The following is a 21,972-nucleotide window of genomic DNA, read 5'->3' on the forward strand; positions in this document are numbered from 1 at the left end:
GACTTGCTTCAGTAGTCTGCTAAAAATTATTACAAAATAATTAATGCAAAACGTAACATTCATTTTTAATGTTGCCATCTCAGTTCTTTTACTGATAAAATTTATGTACATATTCACACACATTTATCATTGTTTTCCCGCATCAGCGCCATTCTGAGCAATTTGTTTGACTGGTGTTTGAAATGCAAGGAATATGTTCTTCTGGTGGGTGTCCTGCTGATATTCCTTTTTTTTTTGTTTGAAAAAATAATTTCATCAAATTTTGTCAGGATTCAGGTTTTAGTGTAAATCCACACCCTTTTTCCTATTTCCGCCATTGAATTTCCAGCTAATGAATTTATTAACAGTTTTCTTTCGATTTACAATGTTTTTTTTCAATTTATTGGTGGTTATATGTCAGGATGCTACAGTTGAACTACTTTTTCTTCATTTCACACTGGTTACCCAGTCAGCTGGCGAATAATTGCGACTGATTTCCAATTCTTTACTTCTATAAAGTTAGTCGGTCATTTAGTAGGTTAGAATGCCCTGACACAAGAAATTTGATCTGTTATTTTTATGCTCAGATTCTGTCGATTGCAGCTGTCTGAATATAAAACCACTTGCTTGAAATGAAATGTTTTGCATGTTCCTTCATATACTCCACTAGGAAAGATGAAAGGTCTTCTGATCTCTTCCTGCTTCCGTTTCACCCCACATCATTTGTTCTGTTAAATGAATGTGTCCTAAAGTTGGTCACATACAGGTTGCACTTGGATTTTAATGATGTGGACAGTTTCGGAAACTGGACTGCCTGCGTAGATCAAATGTCATCTGAAATATTTGCTGCATGAAATTTCAAATCCTCCGTAGCCTGAGCAGCTTATAAGTTCACTTCTCTTCCTCTTTCATGTACAACAGTTTAGCTTCATTGTGTTTTACTGAAATCTTCTTGTTAATCTCATGACAGAAGCTGCATGTGTCCTTTGATTGTAGCTTTAAATAGAGATTAAATTTAGTTGAAAAGCCATTGTAATAGCTTTTCTCTTTTACTCTTATTTTATGTCCTTCATTGTGTTTCTAGCTGTGCATACTGTACATTTTGGAAATATATAAATCAGCGTTTAAATATTTCCTTGTGTGATTTTTATTTCTTGTGTAATGACTAATTCGCAGGTAATTATTTTATGTGATCAATATCATTAATTTTTGTCTAGGCTGGTCTTGCCACGCGGGTTAACTATTGCAAAAACTTGTGACTGTTACGCAACGGTACTGTCATCCATCAAATATCTGAAAGTGTTAAGAAAAAAAGTTATTTGTAAACCTGCTTGCTTTGGTTTGCCGTCTTTAGGAAACGCCTAAATGGCGTTGATTTCTCTTTTACAGAACCATTTACCGGCCATTTCTTTGATGATTGAAAGATTGCAATGGTCCTAGAAGATAAATATTTTGTGAATAGTCACGTAGCTTTCAGAGACTAAAACACTTCATGGACTTCCCTTCAGTTAATCTTGAGGAGCATTTTAATCGGCGTGAGCAGATTCTCAGAATAAAAACTTTTCCTATAGTCAGTTTTCCTTTTCTGGTGTGTAATCTTGACCATTATTTCGGAGACTTTTCTTGTTATTGGTCTTCCCGAGCTCCGTATTTCGTGTTCGTTTCTTCCTCTGCGATTTAATGACGACTCACTGGTTTCTCCGATTTACTCTCGCAGCCCTATAACGAAAATACGTAATACAAAAAATATTAAAACACGAAGCTAAATTAGTGAAAAATAAATGTTTTACTGTAGGTTTCAAAACAGGTTGTTTTATAACAGGGCATACAAATGGCAGAAAATTAATTTTGTTTCACAGTTCTTTTAAAATGCTATTTTAGCTTCTTTTTTAACACACTTCTGACGATAGTCATGATTATCCGCTGTAATACAGCAAAACATCGAAACACAGAACGGAGTGTGATCTTGCTTCAGTTGTAGTCTGAAATAATTAACAACTGTTTCAGTTGCCAGGTGAAGTGCTGCCATTTGGCAACAAACAGCTCAGCTAGGGACATCGTTCGCTATTCCTCTGAAAAGATCCGTTACGCCTCTTTTCTAAAAACAATTATTTTTCTAGACTTACACCACATGTATTCTGCGAGCATCACATGGCATTCTATTTATTATTGCGGTCTTCACATCAAAACGTAGTATGTTTCGCATTTTGGCGCAGTAGTTGTAATAAACATGTAGCATTAAGTTTTCACGTACAGTTAACCATCCAGCGGGGTCCCCCTTGGTGACGTACAAGCTAACTCTTAACAACACTTCTCATATTTCAGAAAGACTGCCCTAGGTAGATTCAGTACAAATATCAATTGGGTTAAGCGTCGAAGTTACTGGCATGGACTTTCGATGATTCCAATAACTTCAAAGCAGACCAACGGAGCTTGATTGTTGCCCCCATACAAGTTCAGTTTTCCACAAAATCAAGACGTTAGTGTATTAGCCAAATGGTCATTACGTGTTAACTTCATAGAGTTAACGCTAACTATAGTGGCAGTTGGTTACTGTGTATGTACATTACATACAAGTATTCACTAGCAAACGTATAAGGAGTAGTCAAATGAGAGACATATGGAAAAAGCAAGTAAACGTTTTTCGAAAGTAATCGCCAGAACTGTTAACATTCATCCCCCTAGGAGACAAGACGGTCAATGCCTTAATGGAAAAATTTCTGCGCTTGCCTACGAACTAGGATTGTACCCACACGTGCACCTCTTCATCCGAAGCAAATCGCTGGTCACGAATGCTTTTCTTCAGGGCTCCAAAACAATTAGGAAATCTCGTGGGGAGAGGTCGGAACGGAATCGATAATGTGTAAGGGCTTTCCAGTGTAACCTCTGCAGCGTACTCTGAACAACTTTGGCAACATGTGGGCCGGCCAAAATGTTGCCAGATTGTTTAGAGTATTCTGCAGAAGCTTCTCTGGGAAGTCCGTACATGTCCTCCATACAGTGCCGATGTCTCCCCAGACGATTTTCGTATTCTTGTAGTCCTGGAGAAAGGCGTTCTTGGCCATCGATTTGTTTCGGACGAAGAGGTGTACGTCAGGGTGCAACTACCGTTCCATAGGCAGTCCAAACATTTTTCCACGAAGGCATTTAGCGCCTTGTCTCACAGTGCGATGACTGTGTTAATGGTTACGATTATTTTTGAAATAATAAAAAATATATTTAATGTTTTCCATCTGTCTCGTTTTCATTTGACTGCTCCTTACAGTCTGGCATGGAGACCATAAATGTTTCATAACGTTTGCTGCATTCACGAAGTGTTTTTTGGATTAGCTGATGAGTAGCTGTGAGTCGGTTTATGTACTTCCACGATGTGACGACACGACGTGTAATTCAGTGACTTTTTATGCGACTTCGTGATGTTCAGAGTGCATAACTTGTATTTTTATATATCATAACGAACCTTCTACTGAATTAATAACATCTGAAGACGGCAATAAATTGCCGAAATCGGTAATGTGAAAATTTTAATTATTATACGATCTAGACGTAATAAATTATTGTATAAACATTTATAAGATCGCATACTTCCGTTTGATAATGTCATTTCGTCATTAGCTTAGATGTAGGATGGATCAGAACCTAGCACAGCCCGGGTACTGATGTATTAGTTGCTTTATTTTTACGAAGGCGACAGCTTGGCTGACCTTGCACAAGGCAGTTTCCACTTGTTAGGAGGTGCTAGAAGCTGCCGGAATGCAGTAACAGGCTTTGGTTTCGCGTGCGGGCTGGCGTGACCCGCGAAGCCCTGCCGGGCGTCGAGATACGCTCACGTGCATGAGAATGCGCTAAATGGATGCAGAGAAGTAGTCGTCCGTCGTCGATGACGTACAGGCAATAAGTTCTCGCTGTACTTTCGGAAGAATCGGGCTTCCCTAAAACTCCCCTCGGAGACTTTGGCTGTTTTACAAGCTTATGTCATCAGGTTTTAATTCCTGCGGCAAACGAGAACACAAGTGGCATAAGGCTTACGATAAGACACTGGGATACAAAACATGTGCTGCTACATTGGCTCAATTAGAGAAGGCTGCGACGGAAATCGGCCATGGCGTGTTAAGAAACACCATCCAGGCGTTGCACGATGGGTGATTCAGGGAAGCCTTGCTAAACCTTTATCAGGATGACCGGACTGGTATTTGAACCCCATACCTGGAGAGAATGGGTCCAGCTCCTGAAAATAACTGCATATGCTCCATGTCGCTTGGTACACGGTTCATCGTACTTTCTTCACGTGTGGGCAGATGATCGGCTGTTATACATGGACGGCAACAGGACCTAAGAAACAAATATTTGCGCAACTCGAGAAGTTTTCAGATTTGTGCGAGATATGTATTAACAGGGCATTGCCCTATTGAAAAATACTGACTGGGACATGTTGCAAGGGCGATGTTAGCACAGACAGCACAGTCTTATCAACATAGCGATGAGCTGGCAGCGGTCTCGTCCGTCGCATGTACTGAACAGTAGTTCAGGCTTCACACTTCCATTGCCGTTTGTAGAACGGATATTAATGCCTTTACATCCCTAGCATTCCTTAAGCTGTTCGTACTCCTCCAGCGTTGTAGCAGGTTAGCAAGGATTGGTAACGGCAAACAGCTGAAGGAGCTTAGCATTTCATAAACTTGTGCTTGCTTCATCAAAGACGGTAGATCGCGACTGTGGAACCTCTCTCGCAGGGATGCCGACAGTCAGGTTCAGCTCTTGTTAATAATGGAACGTAAACACTGTCAGCAGTGTGTTCTCAGGGTAAAAGAGGGTTCATGTGAATACACGTCGGACTGCAAAATCTCGGAATCATCCGCACGACAAATGCGTCTCTCTCTTGGCACGGGGCGACTCTTAAGTGTGTCTTTTATTCGAAAACTTAGTTTGAAGAAAATTGAGCATACAATTCGTGTCACAGATTCCAACGGCGTGGCTGGACATTCACGAGATGCTATACACCAAATACAGTCAAGATATGCGAGCAAAAATGCGAACAGATATCAAACGAGAACAAAGTATCTTATTAGGAGGTTTTTAATTGCATAAAGAGAACAAATCTGAAATAAGATAATCTTACGGAAAAGGAACTGAAATACGATACACCAGTTACGGAAATTAAACCGAATTTTTAACGAACTATTAGATGCCATAAAATCTTAGCCCAGAAATGGAGTATATCATTGGTATTCTTGTTTGAATAGAGCGTATTCGTTCTGCATGTAACGGAAAAGGTGCATGTCCACAGATGTCTTGGAATTCGCTGCAGTCCCAGAACATTGGCTGGCCAAAGTTACCTCCTCCCCTCCGCACAACAGTACCTGAAATTTACGCTTGGTATAATTATAAACAAGAAACAGTCATTCTGAAAGCTGCCACGCTGTGGAGCTGGATCATGTCTGATACCCGTTGCTCACACACGCGTTCACAACTGTTGCGAGCACTTCTTGAGGAGGATGCGTTGCAAGTTCTTATTTTCATTTACACATGCGTTTCGTATATGAAACAGCTCAACTCTGTGGCGCAAAGTGCAGTGGTCTGGTGCTTGCATGTAAGGCCGGGCACACGCTGACCTTGAGCGGCTGGACTGTCAACTTACACAGCCAACTGCTCGCGTTTACGTGGTTGCTTGCTGCTGACGGCCAGTAATACTTCACCCTTGTATATTGCTTTGTGCAGCACGTATTTCGCTGTACGATACACAGTACGTAAGTAATTTGTATTTCTTCAATATGCTGCTTGCAAGTCGACGGCAACAACTAGCTGTGCGCCTTTTTTTGCTGATGACCCTTTTTCACTCAATGACTTTTAAAGTTTCCTAGATAAAAGCATCGTAAGATTTCTGGTACCCTATCAGTGGAACGATTCCTGTCGTGTGCTTCATGTACAAAAGAGACTGTAATTGTTGCACTTAATATTCCCGAGTATTATTACTCTCGGATATATTTACGAAATATGACAATGTGACATGAACGTTGCTGAGTGTGACTGTTTCACATAGTTAAAGGATTATTTCAGTTCTGCGTTTGTTAGGATCAAAGCGTTTACGTATTTCTACTTTTAAAACGAGTTATCAAGCTGATATTTGACCATGATCTGATTGGGTATTAGCGCAACTTTGGTGAATAGTGCGGAAACTGAAATTCGAATTTATACTTCTCTCTAAATCATTAATATGTAACATAAACAAGGGCTCTGTGACACCTCGCTACACGAACAGTACTGCTTGGGTCTTTGCAAGTTATTTTGGATGCTGGATCATCTGTAAAACCCATGCCTGTGAAGAGATTCCGAGTCCAGATTATCTTGCGCGAAAGTACTTGATTACTAACCGTTAGTGTGGTGCTGAATCGGAAAATTTCCGAAAGTCTAGAAACACTGAATCCATTTCATTAGCGTGAACCGTTAGGATGCGCGTGTGTGTGTGTGTGTGTGTGTGTGTGTGTGTGTGTGTGTGTGTGGAGTTTTCCGCGATAGACATTTTTTTAAATGCCCGCAGCTAGCAGTGGAGGTGTTAATTTTGTTCTAACTACATCGTTATCTTACAAATCAAAATACGCACTAGAGTTAGGGTGCATATACAATTCTTGGTTTGTGCTTGAAAGTGCATAAATAATTAAAAATTATAGTAGTGCGATTATTTTTAAATAAATGTTAAGGCAATTGGCAGAGTTCAGTTCAAATTCGGCCGAGAGAAGAATTAGAAAAGCGTTTGCGACCTGATCTTGGGCGACAGTGGCCTCACAGTTACGCGCGCGCGCACACACACGCGCACACACACACACACACACACACACACACACACACACACACACACACACAATACCAAACCCTTTTTAACTTCCAAGTTTTCAGGCTAATGACGAGTCTGCAATGGTGGCATCGTCCGTGAGCGAAAACCTGTCAGTTTCGTTAGCCTTTCTTGTGCATCGTACTGAATATACCAGAAATGACGGAAGAAATGAAAGGGCGTGTCGGGAGCCATCTCGGCAATCGATCTGTGAGCGGAGAGGAACTCACGTGAGACCGTGTAGTACCCCATGTCATACAAGTTTGTGCGTACTGCAAATGTGGACATACACATGGATGTACGCGCTCGAGTTGCACTTTCCACACTGACAGATGCGTGAAGTTACAGATAGCGGAGTGTAGACGGGAATCCGCAAGTTAAAACACACACGAAAAAATTAAAGCATCCGCAGATTGTGGGGGAAAAAACGGCGTGTACCAGCATCATAATGTTCTGTGATTAGTGGCTACTTAGATCCAGCTTACACTACAAATACTACCTGTGTTGACAATTTCAACTATGAGAATTAAGGCTGCAATCAACAGTAAGGATAGTTTTTGTGGTCGAAGTGGATCAAGGTGTACATTAGTTTGCGGGAAAGACTGCATCGTCTGTGTATTATCAGGGTCCTGTTTCGGTTATTCTGAAGTAACAGTTAAGACCAAACAGTAACAGTATCTTATTACCGTCAGGTTTTGCAGGATGAAAATATATTTAGAAAGAGTACAGTAACCCATCCCCCCCCCCCCCACCACCACCACAATAAAAAAAAAATCAATGATCAGTGACACTGGAACAGAAACTACAGCTCTTGAAAATTACAGTGTTTGCCATCCTTTTCATTGTGCACTGACAGGATAAACGTCACAGCATAAAGCACGACAGTATTACCCAAGATCCCTTCCGGTACACTCCCTCCCACAACAGGTCTTATAACTAGCTTGCACGTTGAGTTCATGTTGAGTGAACATAGTGGCCACACCAATATTTGGTATTATCATTAATGCCGGGGATACTTCTTTCTGCTTAGACTTCAATATCACGTTTTTCGGGGGTGTATAAATTCCTGATTCGTGATCCCAACGCAGCATTTGCAGCGACCACCATCGACTAGCCAGTTACCGTGTTGAAGATGACAATACCGTCATTGAAATAGTCTCCTCGCAGTGTAAATTCTCGTTGAGCGCTAGGCTCCCTCGTTCGTAATAGTTAAGAGTAGGGCGCCTTCGGACCACTCCTGCCAACCTCACATATGAAAAAATGTGTAATAATCGTGTTGTTGTAACCGTTGTCGAAACGTTCCATTTCAGTGTGCTGTGTTGCTAGCAGAATAAATGAGGAAGTAGCTGCTGGCTTATCGCGTGTGCTTCCTGAGACTGTGCGAGAAAGGAATCTCACTGTCCACATCAGCGGTGGGAAGTAAAATGCGTAGAGACTTTAAGGTGGGTAGATAGAGTGGAAAATGGGGTACTGAGAAGACGAGGGAGCAGAGAGAATTACTGAATGTAATGTGATACCGTGCACCTACTGCAGTAGGCGGTAGTTGAAGGCCGATATATGCGCATAGGCAAGACAGTCTGCGGCATAGAACGCCGGAGACATCCATGTGCGCGTTTCAATAGTCCTTGGGCACTGAAAGAATGCATTTAATTTGAATGCATGGAAGACAAGTAAGTAGCACTGTCGTTGGGTAGTTGTTGAAATCAATTTGAGGGCGGTTGTTAATCTTCGAGGGGGTGCGCCATTTTTTAAGACACGAGCAGAGCGCATGGCGTACTTTATACACATGTAAAGAATAGCTGTCTTTGTTACGTACCAAGGTAAACATATATGGGCAACATCACTGTTTAATTAACCAATAATGAAATAAACTTTCATTATATCACTCTGTTGCCACGTACAAGTGTACAGTAATGACGCACTCAAAGCATTAAACAGTGCAGTTGCATCAGATCCCAGGCATCCGCTTGTTCGATTGCTAATTAGCTCTTAGACAACTGCCTGACGGTGGAACTGTACCGGTAGCTCGAAATCTGGGTCTCATTTTTTCTTTTTGCTCAAATCGTAAAATTTTCTCCCCTAGCTTGCTGTTTATTTTATATTACTGCTGCCCACTTGGACACGTGACAACCCAACCTATCACCGTGTTAGCTGAAGCAGTATGGGCTCGCACTTGTAAACTGACAATGAAATTGTACAAGACATTTGTTAGTGACGCACTTTATACATAGGCGCGTCCGTCCGAAGGTTAAGTCGTTGGTCGCAACTGCTGTATTATTGTCTGGCGCATCGATTCGTGTAAAGTTGTGACTGATTTACTTGTCAGCTGTCATCACCGTGTATCTTACCTATTACTGCCTTTCAAAAAGTAGTCTGTCCTACACGATTAGCGGTATGAGAAAGCCATGTGTTTCACTAATAGGAAACGAACTAGTAAACAAAAAGGAAGATGGGATTCAAGCTAAAACTTTGACGAATATACCAGGTGATCAAAAAGTCAGTATAAATCTGAAAACTTAATAAACCACGGAGTAGTGAAGATAGAGGTAAAAATTGACACACACGCTTGGAATGACATGGGGTTTTATTAGCACAAAAAAAACTATATTGCTAGACGCGTGAAAGATCTCTCGCGCGCGTCGTTTGGTGATCGTGTGCTCAGCCGCCACTTTCGTCATGCTTGGCCTCCCACGTCCCCAGACCTCAGTCCGTGCGATTATTGTCTTTGGGGTTACCTCAAGTCGCGAGTGTATCGTGATGGACCGATATCTCTAGGGATGCTGAAAGACTACATCCGACGCCAGTGCCTCACCATAACTCCGGACATGCTTTACAGTGCTGTTCACAACATTATTCCTCGACTACAGCTATTGTTGAGGAATGATGGTGGACATATTGAGCATTTCCTGTAAAGAACATCATCTTTGCTTTGTCTTACTTTGTTATGCTAATTATTGCTATTCTGATCAGATGAGAAGCACCATCTGTCGGACATTGTTTGAACTTTGGTATTTGTTTGGTTCTAATAAAACTCCATATCATTCCAAGCATGTGTGTCAATTTGTACCTCTCTATCTACATTATTCCGTGATTTATTCAGTTTTCAAATTTATGCTGACTTTTTGATCACCCGTTACATGGGGAGTCAATCGTAGGTTTCTTTCAATTCCATCGCTACGTACGTTTTATGTAATATGAAATAGTAATTTTTTGGACAATAAGAGCGCCATCGTCCGTAAATCCAGCCCTGCAGTGTCCTTACACAACACACAGCGGCCCAAACTTTTCACACGTCTACCGTTTCACATCTCGGAAGCAGTGCGATCGAGAAAAGTTTGACGAACGGTACATGAGGTCTTGGGTCGAGATAACTGAGAAATGTGTAACACCCCGGCAAATTCGGGAACTGAAATTCTAGAGCACACACACAAGTCTAGTTACGAATTTCAATATCATAAAGTTGTCGAGGAATGTGTAGTATTGGTTGGGACAAATGAGTTAGTCAGCGTACACGTGCGTTAGGAGCCACCTGTAGACCATGCTGCGGCGTTTGTCCTGTCAGTGCACGCGCCTGTGCAGTAGAGCTTTAAGTGCCGGGCGCGGACGTGCGCGAGTGCTGAGGCGGCGGCGCGTGTTGGTTGAACAGAGCTGCTGCTGCTGATGGAGGCGCCGGTGTGCGGCTTCAGGCGGCTGGCCGGCTCCCCGTCTGCGACCGCCTCGGCGTGCGTCATTGTGTCCTCGGCCGCGTGCGATGGCCACGGGCCCTGCTACTGGGGGTGCCGCGCGTCCTTCCGCCTGCTGCAGATGGCCCTCCTCTACGTCGCCGTCATCTGCATCATCTGGGCCTTCCCTCCGGTGTACCACCGGTAAGCCCCCAGTCTCGCCACGATGGTGCACATCTCTGCGGTGTTGAGTAGCATGCATTTGATCGGTGTAAAGGGATCTAACTCTCCTTTTTCAGCATACATTGATGTTTATTTTTGTTTTGTTTTCCTTTGTTGCTGTTCTTCTAAACGGTCCTCGCCACCTGCGTGACTGGGAGTATGTGATGTTATATCAGAGAATGACGAGATTGAGTTTCCCCTTGCACTGTTGTAATGCTTTTACGAAAGCTTTGATTGGCTTTGTGAGATAACTGGTATGATTTCAGGCAAGAATACCAGGTATTGGAGGCATAAAGCTACACACACCATTATCTTTATACTCATTTCTAATACATTACGCCAGTGAAGAGGATGTAATTGGTTGCCGCTTTACAGTGAAACAGAACAATTTTAACGTGGTAGTTTCTAGCCAGAGAGTTGGAGTTAGTATCTTGGACGGACTAGTATTTTATCCACCTTCAGCAACTGTAGTTGTATATATCGAAATAATCAGCAACCAGTTGCACAAGAGAAATTTTCTTCCCTTAATTAGTTTCATAATGCGATAGTTACAACCTTCAAAAGAAGGGAACTAAATCTTGAAATCGGTTGAGGAAGTGAAATTTCTTTTATGCAACTGGTTGCTGAGTGTTTTGATGTAGCCTATCTTATACGGTTGTAATGTGGGGTTTTTTATCAGTGATCAGTTAACACTGTCAGGAAGAACAGGCGAACTTGTTGTGGGGTGTTCCTAAAATTTCTTCCTCGGCACTAGTTAGTGTGTTGGTAAAGGGATCACTTTTCAGGAACTCGGTTGTCAGTCAGACTTAAAATGAAGTGAGATCAGTCTCCTCACTGCCAGCAGGTGGTTCTGAATGAACAAGTTGTACACCTTTTCAGAGTTACAGGTAACTCGCATTAACTTCACATTATTAAGGTGTTCCCATCCATTTGTAGGTACAGGTAAGAGGGTTAGATATTGTGACTATGTCAAAAGGCAGAACTGACAGTGACATCACATCAGAATTGTCACGTAATTCTTACTCCCAGATACGCATGTTGCGAGCTCCTTCAATATACAGTGATGACCCGACTTGACTTAGTGCTTTGCTTCACAGATTGTCGGAGACTAGTCAAGCTGTAGTGTTTACGCTCGTCGACTCAGCGGCAGCTGAGCTCCAGCAGCGGGCGGGCTCTGTGGGTGCACCTGATGAGCCATCTCGTACTGACAACCTCACCGTCAGCAAGTCTGCAGCTGACAGCCCTGCTGCCTCTGAGGTGACAACACCCACTCTGTCGGCAGATGTCACCAATCTTACAGAAACTGAGGAAGATAAACAGCACCAGAAGTATGTAGTGCGGGCAGAACCGAAAGTGGTGGAGCAGAGGCCGCAGGGGCAAGCTTCTCAGCCACTGCCACAGGCTGCTGCAAAAGAAGACTCTGGACCTTTTGTCAATGACAGTCTTGAAGAAGTGCAAGCATCCAGGACTACAGAGGATCAAGGTCCACCTGACCCTAGCAAGGCAGAGACTGAACACTCACTACCAGAGGACATACCATCCTTTAGTGAGTGGAGGCAAAAACATCTTGCAGAAGATGAGCAGAAAAAGAGAGGTAAAGACATCAAATTTTGTCATCTTTCAATGCTGCATTGGTTTGGTCTTCAGTATCTTGTGGTATGCAAGCAAGGAATGTGATAGATTGTATGCAGCAAAATGTATAATGGATAGTATAGAGATGAATTAAATACATGTTAATGGCACAAACTGTACATTGGTTTATAATGAGTTTTTCGGTTTTGGATGTGAGACCGTAGATGACATGGCACATGTCAGACATGAAGTAGCTGCTGTTCTTGTTTTATCCTGTCCTAGCATACCTGTTCCATTGCTCCTGATTGGCCTATCTTTTGCCAGTTTTTCTGATTAATCATGAGCTCATTTCTTCCATAAGTCTCTAAAACACTCATCTTCTTTCCTCCTGATTTCCATTTTTTACCGAGCAGTTTAATTCATGGGTGGTTGCTCTTCCAAGAAAGACATGTCATTGTTGTAGGTTAGAAATGCTTGTACACATTGATTACAAATTTTTGTACTTCAGACTCATGGGAAGTTTAATTTTGAATATAGTAATCAGTTTTCAATACAAACTCTACTGCAATCTTTAGTCTTTCTCTATGGCATTCTAATCGCAAATCATTTTGGTCTTGATGTGATTAACTTTCCACCATATCCACTTATTTGCTTATTCTTCTCAGAAGCTCATTTGAAGATGAAAACAATGAAAGCAGTGTTGCCTCCCAGATGAAGGTATTTTAGGTAAAATATGTTGATGCCTGTTTCTTTATCTCGCTGTCAGCAACCTAAAAATATCAAAGGCTGAAGGAAACTGCTCAGATAAAGTAAATAAAAAATGCAGAAACCATCTTATTTTTTGAACTTACTTTATCCGAAGAGCTATTTTGAGTTTTTGCCAATGTTCAACTAGATAAATACATTTACAGATTTGTCAGTAAAGTTATGTCATTTGCATTTCGAATGCTGTAGCTTTCTTTCATACTGCCTCCACTAACTCCTTGCTTCAGTGTTACACATGTAGCACATGTAACATGTACCTTCACACTCTCCAATTGATGCATAGGCAACCACTGGTGGCTCTTGGGCCTGATCCACATACTTGCTTAAGCTTGCAGGCCACCTCATCACGAGACGCAACGGCAGTGCACTTACTGCAGAGAATTGATACAGTAGCGTGCGTGATGTTAATGTTTATGAGGTAGTGCACCAATAGGAATGGCACCCCTTTCCAGAAACTCCATGCCTCAAAATACACATTTTTAAGTGTACATTCATTTTATGTTCACCCCATCTTAAAATATTTACTTCTGAATAGTGAACATTATTTCTTTACTTATGATATTTTGCAATAGCTATTTAAAAAAAAAAATGTTGCGAAATTCTGCAGTGCCTTGTTCACTCTCCCATGAAATTCTTCTGTGGGCCAGAACAAAACCAATCACCCGTCTGGATCTGGCCCAGGGGCCATTGGCTGCACATCTGTGCTCTAATCATGTTAGTGCAGTGTTTGCAACAAAAAAGATTATCATCCCACTTGGGACCTGGGGAAGGTAAATTAGCTTATTTGTTTTAGTTGTAAATATTTGTCATGTATTATTATTTATCTGACATGTCCTACATCCTGGAGGACCACATCACCACGGATCATTTGGAATGAAAGTAAATCTAATCTGTTCTGACCATCTTAAATAATTGTTTACATAGCTGAAGTTTACACTATTAAAACATCTTGTCTTACCAACCATTTTGTATACCAACGAAAATAATCAGTTTTAAATTTGTGAAAATACAATGCAACTAAGTAGATACACTTGAGATTTGGAATATTTGCAAGCTTTCAGAGCTAGTGACTCCTATCGAGCAAGGTGGCACATTGGCTGGCACACTAGACTCGCATTCAGGATGACGACGGTTCAATCCTGTGTCTGGCTATCCTGATTTGGTGTTCTGTGATTTCTCTAAATCGCTCCAGGCAAATGCCAGAATGGTTCCTTTGAAAGGGTACGGCCTACTTCCTTCCCCCGTCCTTCCCTAATCCGATGAGACGGATGACCTCACTGTCTGGTCTCCTTCCCCAAACAAGGCACCCCCCCCCCTCCCCCCTCAATGGCTCCTCCTCCTCCTGGCAGAAGATTGGCAGAGTAGTCTGAAATGTGCGCCTGTCCCACTCCACCTTGCTTGTTCCCATTTTGCCACCTCTCATTATGCCAACATCCCTCATGTACATAGTGTACATGGGGTGTCTGCTGCTGACCATTTCTCAACCAGTGCCCACCTAATTCCCAAAGCTAAGACATCCTTCATGCTCACCTCCATTAACTTTACACTTCCCAGCCATACCTTACCTTTGAGGGATAGACAAACAGATCAAAAGGAAGGCTGTAGGAAAGGAAGCCTCCTTCCTAAGCCAACCTTTTCATGGGTCACTTGGAGGGGTTCTTCTTGGAGTCCATAAGCCTTCTGATACACTTAAACGACATTTTTCACATATGGTCCCATAGTAAGGCTGGCCTGTTAAAAATTTTGAAACCTCTAAATACATTCACCCACTTAGATTTCATATGTCCTATTCTCTCACCAAGGGTCAAAAACACTTAAGTTCACGTTAAAACTACTAACAAACAACAGCACTTACATTTTGACAGTTGGCATCCTTTACATGTCAAATGTTTCCTCCCTTCAACCTTGGCATTAGAGGTGAATGTATTATTTCAGATGTGGACTCTTTACAGGAGTACGCCGCTTTCACCTCAGTCTTCACTAGACATGTTTACCACAACAGCCTAGTTCAAAAGCAGATTTGCTGGGCCGTCACATCCAATCCTGGTACTCCTGAGCCCTCCACAAAAACATCTCAGGAGTTCACTTGTACCCAGTTTTATCCTGGTGTTGAATTTATCAGTTAGCTACTTTGACAAGGGTATGATTTCTTAAAATAATGCCCTTAAATGAGTTCCATTCTGCCCAACTTTTTGCCCACTGCACCACAAATAACTTTTCGTCACCCCCAAATGTCCACAGTATCCTGAGGAGATCTTGTACTACTCCTCCACCCATATGGTCCCCATCCCTGTGACCATCCCAGCTGTAAGACTTGCACTGTGCACTCTATTTCCACCATCTATATCACCCTGTAAGTGGCAAATCATACACTATCAAGGGGAGAGACACCTGTGAAGTCCCAGTTGTTATGCAAGCAATTTTTGGCTTTTACTTGGCTTGACTACCACCGAATTATCAGTCAAGATGAATGGACATAGACAAAGGGCGTACATTGGCAACAGACAATATCCTGTTGTAGAGCATGCTCTACAGCATGACAGTCATGACCTTGGTGCCTGTTTTACCACATCTGCTATCTGGATTCTTCTCCCATACACTAGCCTCTCACAATTAAGGTGGGAACTGTCATTACACAATGTCCTTGGTCTTGCTATCCAACCAGCTTTAATTCATGCTAATTTCTTTTGTCTCAGCATTTCTTCTCAGTAGCTGTTCCTTTCTCTAGTCTCTTTTAGTTTCCAGTATGTTTTATTTCCTGACCTGTCTATTTTTCTCCACTGTACGTTTATCACATACATTGCTCATAGATTTATGCTCCTAATAACAGGAGTTAATAACTACCCCCATGGTGTTTTGTCAGTATTATGTCATCCACCTCTAAGTAACCCTGTTTTCAAATCTCAAACAATGCAGTCCCCAACAATCAGTGTTTCCTTCTGTTCTCTTCTCAATCTCTGCCCCAGGGTTCTGGACTACTTTTCCAAACACTCCCCATTTCCTAAACCTTGTCATCCCTTCTGCCAGAAGAAAGTTACTGCCTCTGAAAGCTTGCAAAGTTCCTTAACTTTTACACGTATATTTTCTGCTGCTGCTTTGTGAATAGATCTTCTCTCTATCCAGTTACATTATAAACCCATTTAATATAAGATTCTGTCATTCTCGGATATGACAGGCTATATGTTGTAATAGGGCTATCTGCCATCATGACCATTTAGGTATTAAGATTAGTCAGAATAAACATGGGTTTTCTTGAATGAGATTTTCACTCTGCAGCGGAGTGTGCGCTGATATGAACTTCCTGGCAGATTAAAACTGTGTGCCCGACCGAGACTCGAACTCGGGAACTTTGCCTTTCGCGGGCAAGTGCTCTACCATTGGAGCTACCGAAGCACGACTCACGCCCGGTACTCACAGTTTTAATCTGCCAGGAAGTTTCATATCAGCGCACACTCCGCTGCAGAGTGAAAATCTCATTCTGGAAACATCCCCCAGGCTGTGGCTAAGCCATGTCTCCGCTATATCCTTTTTCAGGAGTGCTAGTTCTGCTAGGTTCGCAGGAGAGCTTCTGTAAAGTTTGGAAGGTAGGAGACGAGATACTGGCAGAAGTAAAGCTGTGAGTACCGGGCGTGAGTCGTGGTTCGGTAGCTCCGATGGTAGAGCACTTGCCCGCGAAAGGCAAAGTTCCCGAGTTCGAGTCTCGGTCGGGCACACAGTTTTAATCTGCCAGAAAGTTTCATGGGTTTTCTTGTTTCATTTTTGAGACTGTGTCTTCAGATATCCTCAATACACCTTTAGGAATATTTTTGTGAATGTTTCTGAGTGATTTTGTTGTATCCTTACTAAAATGGCACTGTGTAGATCTACTGTTGCAGAAGTAAAAACATGATCCACAGGTATTCTTGAAAGTGATATTTTGGTACTGTTTAATGTCAAACGTAGGAGAAGCTTCATCTTGCTAAATGTCCACTCCATCGCAACATGATGCTATACTGACGACACTACCTTCGTTGCTTTAGAGGTGGTAGCAAACTGTTCATGCCTATTCAACCACTCAATTTACACAGTGATTATAATTGCTATGACATTGATATTAATGTGATATCACATGGTTTTTGGTAAATCTGACCAATACTTAAATCTACTCCTACATTAATATTGTGGGAACTTGAGAAATATCTGGTTTAATTTTTTTTTTCTTTTTATTGTTCAAGGGACAAATTACCACTGTTTAGGGTTCATGCAAAGCTGCTGTAAGTAGTTCATGTTCTTAGGGATAATACTTCAATTTTTGTGTCCAGTAGCAGCAAATCAACATGTATGTTGATATTTTTCTATTAATGCACGTCTGTTTTTGAATGCAGCAATGTTATCGAGTGTTCATTTCGTAACAGTTGTCCCAGTACTGTGAACAATTTTGGTGGCAGGTATTTCTGTCTGCTTATCAGCATTGAGATAGAGATAAGTATAGATAACCAGTGAAAGGTCTAGCTTTCATTTTTTACATGTGATTAGTTTTGTTACCTAGTTTTGTAGTTAATATATCTGTGTGTACTGTGAATGCAATTCACATTAATAATCTGAATAGAAAGTTTGATTCCTTCCTGCACATCGTGTAATAATTAAAAAAAGTAAAAAAAAAAAAAAAAAACAAGAAAACAAGAGTAAAAATTGTAATAATGGGTGGGTCCTCCTCATCTTACGGTATGACTGATCAGCTGCCTCCCACCCTGTTTCTAAATTTTCACAATCTAAACACTCTTTCTTCCAGAGGAAGGACCTAATAGCTCCAAAATGTAGTAGTAGTTCTGTTCACTTTAAAATGTGTATATGGTGGTACTGGAATTTCACCACCTGAAGGTATCAGTTGTTGGCCAGGCATTCTGCCTCTCTCTAATTTTATATTTTTCTCAAGTTAATTTGCCTTTTGATACATAAAACATAATTTAATCAAATTTGTCTGAGCTTCCAGTTAATTTTCCATAAAGGTTTTGAATCAAGTATTACTCTTAACAGACTTCTGTGTTGGTGATGGTCTCGTCATTATAAAGCCATGCAACTGGCTGTGTCATCAGTGGTTGTCCATCCCACGTTTTTGCTTGAATTCTTACGATGGCTGGATCCCAAACTGTACTCACCACCCTCCATCTTTATAGATGCTATGACCTGAGGCTTGAAATGTCTAATTTAAAAAAGTTAAGACACTATGTTTCCTAGTGTTATCTAGTGTGTGTAAACAGTTGAGTCCCATTTCCAGTGCATGTTTTGCTAAATTTGATTTCCTGTGGTAGCACAGGCACAAACATCTCATGTTCTATCCACTTTGGCTCCATAGTTTGCACTACCTACATGAATTTTGACACTCTCAGGTAGAGTTGCAATTTTGTGGCTGTGACAGCTTAAGAATACAAACTTTTTATTCTGTTAATCAGTATTCTGCTTAAGAGTGCTCCATTTAATGGCTTTACAATATCCATCAGAAGTGTAACCATTATCAAAGAAAATATTTTTTATGTGGCTTAATTTTTGTGGCCCAAGTTCAGTTTCTCAGTAAGTGTATATAATCCATTACTGAATATTTGTTCTGGCATTCAACTGAATTATTCTAGGTAAAATTTACTGAATTTGACTCCATGTGGACTACATGAGATAAAGGCAGGTTCTGGAATAAAGTATTGAAAATTACCAGATAAAGGTAGTGAAGGGAAATACAGAATGAAAAGAATTGAATCAGTTGGTTGTTGAAAAACAATAGGTTCATTTGGTTGTGGGTTGAATTATTCGTTCATTGTTTTGAGTGCAGTACACGGGAGAAACAATGGACTGATTGTGTCAGTTGTAATTCTGAGTGAAACCAGTCTCTGGGAGCAATCGAATGAGAACAGTAGACACAGTCGCCTGGTACCCAGCAGATTCATTTCTGAATGGAAACATTTGACTGTTTTTACACAGATAAATCATTAGTATTGACTGCACTTTAACGTCTGTTGTCACAGTTGTTGTTGTTCCAATATTTGCTTTTTGTTAAGTGCCAATAAGTAACTTTTAGTTCAGTTTTCATCCATATTTATGAATAGCACTCTATTTGATAGTGGACTTCGTGCCTGGATCAAAATACTGAAACACTCAATGGTGTGGGAATGAAAGAACACATATGACTGGATAAATAGTGATCCTCAGTGTTAATTCAATGCACTATACAGTATACGCAAGGATGATTCACATGCTGAAACTGTATTAAAGAAATGCAAAGAAAATTAACAAATTACAAATAAAAAGAGAGAGAGAGAGAGAGAGAGAGAGAGAGAGAGAGAGAGAGAGAGAGAGACATACACATTAGTGATGGACACAAAACAAGAAGAAGAGCTCTTATAAAGTTAAACAAAGTAAATTCATAATGTACTACCAGTTATTAACTGTTTAATACTAACCAAAATTGTACATTTAGTACCAGAAGTATGAGAAGAATGTAATTAAGAAATAAATACAAAAACTTTGAAAATATTTCGTTTTAGAAGTACTTTTTATTCACTTCTCTGTGAAATAAAATAACTTACTTACAGACAAATAACATGTGAACTCAAGTTATGGTACATGTATAACTGACAATGAACTCAAACATGGAGACTGAGTGAAAAGGTTCATATAAATGACATAATAGTCAGAGACTTGTCAGTCAGTTGTCTCACAAGAGTGAAACCACTCAAACCTGCAGAATGAAACCTGCATGTATCTGACATACCCACGGAGACTAGTTTCATTTGATCATGTCATTTTACTGGAAAAACTGACAAAAAGAATTGACTGACCAATTGATTGCTAAAGCCGGTTAGTTGCCTTGTTACCAGAAAAGCAATTACATATGCTTATTACCGTGTTCCGTACTGTGTGCTGGTGTAGTAGCCTTACTACTGTCCCAATGCACTACAAGGGAGTGCTGGATGAAGCAACTATACAATCACACTCACTATTGATGAGAAAGAAGAAAAGTGAAAAAGAAAATACTATGGCTACATTTTCAATTAGTGTGTTTCTGAAACGAGGATAACCCCAAAGTAAAATGTGCACTGTAGTAAGCGCACACAGTTTTGCCTACGGTAAGTTGAATGGTGATAAGGGTGTTGTAATACTGGATGTGACAGGAAGCCCTTGGCTGCTGCCAAGTGATATCATAGGTGTAGGCTACAATTTTTTTGTTTTGTATTATTTATTCTAATCAGACCAAGCTAAGAACATGGCAAGTGTGCTGATACAAAGGACTTCAACCACATCTTTTATCCAGAGCTGTGTTGCATAATGATAGAGAACTACCCTGCTATAAAGCCTATTATATACAACAAAACAAAATTATTTTAAAATGTTTCCTTTTGAACTCATCTGTTTGTCCTACTCATTATGAATGTCATTAAAATTTAGCAAAATAATGACAATTGGCATAATAGATAATGATTTATTACATAAATTTCTCTTCATTGTAGATCAGAATAATGCAACATCTCCTCCTGTCACCCAGAGTCGGCCAGCTGGAAGTTCTAAACTGCATTCAAAAAATTACGCATCTCCAGACTGTGGTGCAAAAATAGTTGCAGCTAATCCTGAAGCCACAAGTGCCAGTTCAGTATTATCTCCATCTCGAGATGAGTACCTTCTGAACACTTGCACCAGTCGAATTTGGTTTGTGGTTGAATTGTGTGAAGCTATACAGGCAAAAAAGGTGAGTTTGGAAGTATTAAATCTTATGTTGCATTGCGTGAAATAAGAGAAAGGCAACGACTCACCTACAGTGGGTCAATGTGTGAAGCATAGAAACACAAAATAATGCAAAACAGGCTTACCCACTAGTTGATATCTCTCTCTCTCTCTCTCTCTCTCTCTCTCTCTCTCTCTCTCTCTCTCACACACACACACACACACACACACACACTCGCATTGTATGTATGCTATTGATGGAGGGGGGGAGGGAGAGAGAGAGAGAGAGAGAGAGAGAGAGAGAGTTGTTTTGTGTGTTGCTGCATCCAAGAATTTCCCTGTAAAACTGCTGTGGTTATCACTCTGATATTGAACTAATATCAATGAAAAAAAATCAGTGTTTTAAAATATAGGGTAATTGAATAGATAAAAAAATCTATTCTTTAGGCAGTCGTAGGAGAATACACGTAATACAGTTTGCAAGCTTTTGGACCCAGTGGCTCTCCCCTCTGGCAGAAGGGTTGAAGGCGAAGGAGTAGATGAAGGAAAAGGTCTGGAGAGGTCTTTCTTTCTCATCCTTTCTGCCAAGTCTCCCTGGACCTGGGTTTCTGTCCAACTTTCCCAAACTCTACCCATTTTCCTAAATCTCACAAGTCCTTTTCCTTCACCCATCTTCCTTCCCCTTCAATCTTTGTCAAGAGAGGGAGCCCTTGACTCTGAAATCTTGTGAACTGTAATACCTTTTCTGTGTGTGTTCTCCTGCTACCACTTAGTAGGTAGATTTCTTTCTCTCTCCAATTACTTCATATTGAACTAAATTATTTTAAATTTTAATCAAAACAACTTCAAAATTAATGTAAAAATAGAAAACTACCATTCTTTTGTCAAGTTTATAGGTAGCTACAGCAAAATATCTGAAATTTTCGACACACAGACATCAAATATGGTTGTGACACCTCTCTGATAGTATATTTCTTTATAGCCTCATTTATATGGTAGTGTTGAGAAGTAACTAATTCTGGTTGTAGATTTATAAAGTTATGATACCTAATACAAGATTGTTATGATCAAAGTGTCACTCTGAGGTCTAGTGTGTGCAGTAATTATCTTACGCAAACAAAACTAGATAGGTATTCTAATGTATTAATGCAGAACCAATTTATGCTGGAAAAAAAATTGCTTCCAATTTTGACCACCAGGTGCAAAGCTGGCACTATGAATGCAAGGAAAAAATGTATGGAAATGTTTCCATTT

At 40.7% G+C, this 21,972-nt stretch overlaps 1 protein-coding gene across 1 annotated transcript in view; it reads left to right on the top strand.

The window, feature by feature from the left end:
• LOC124615303 (SUN domain-containing ossification factor) overlaps nt 1-21,972 on the top strand; it is a 56,403-nt gene that overhangs the window by 23,515 nt on the left and 10,916 nt on the right. Inside the window, exons 3-5 of the mRNA XM_047143091.1 lie at nt 10,455-10,674; nt 11,790-12,286; nt 20,508-20,743. Coding sequence (XP_046999047.1) covers nt 10,469-10,674; nt 11,790-12,286; nt 20,508-20,743 — 939 coding nt within the window. The 5' untranslated portion in view covers nt 10,455-10,468. The remainder of the gene's footprint in view (nt 1-10,454; nt 10,675-11,789; nt 12,287-20,507; nt 20,744-21,972) is intronic.

This window comes from Schistocerca americana, chromosome 5 (assembly GCF_021461395.2).
Source record: "Schistocerca americana isolate TAMUIC-IGC-003095 chromosome 5, iqSchAmer2.1, whole genome shotgun sequence".
Lineage (NCBI taxonomy): Eukaryota > Metazoa > Arthropoda > Insecta > Orthoptera > Acrididae > Schistocerca > Schistocerca americana.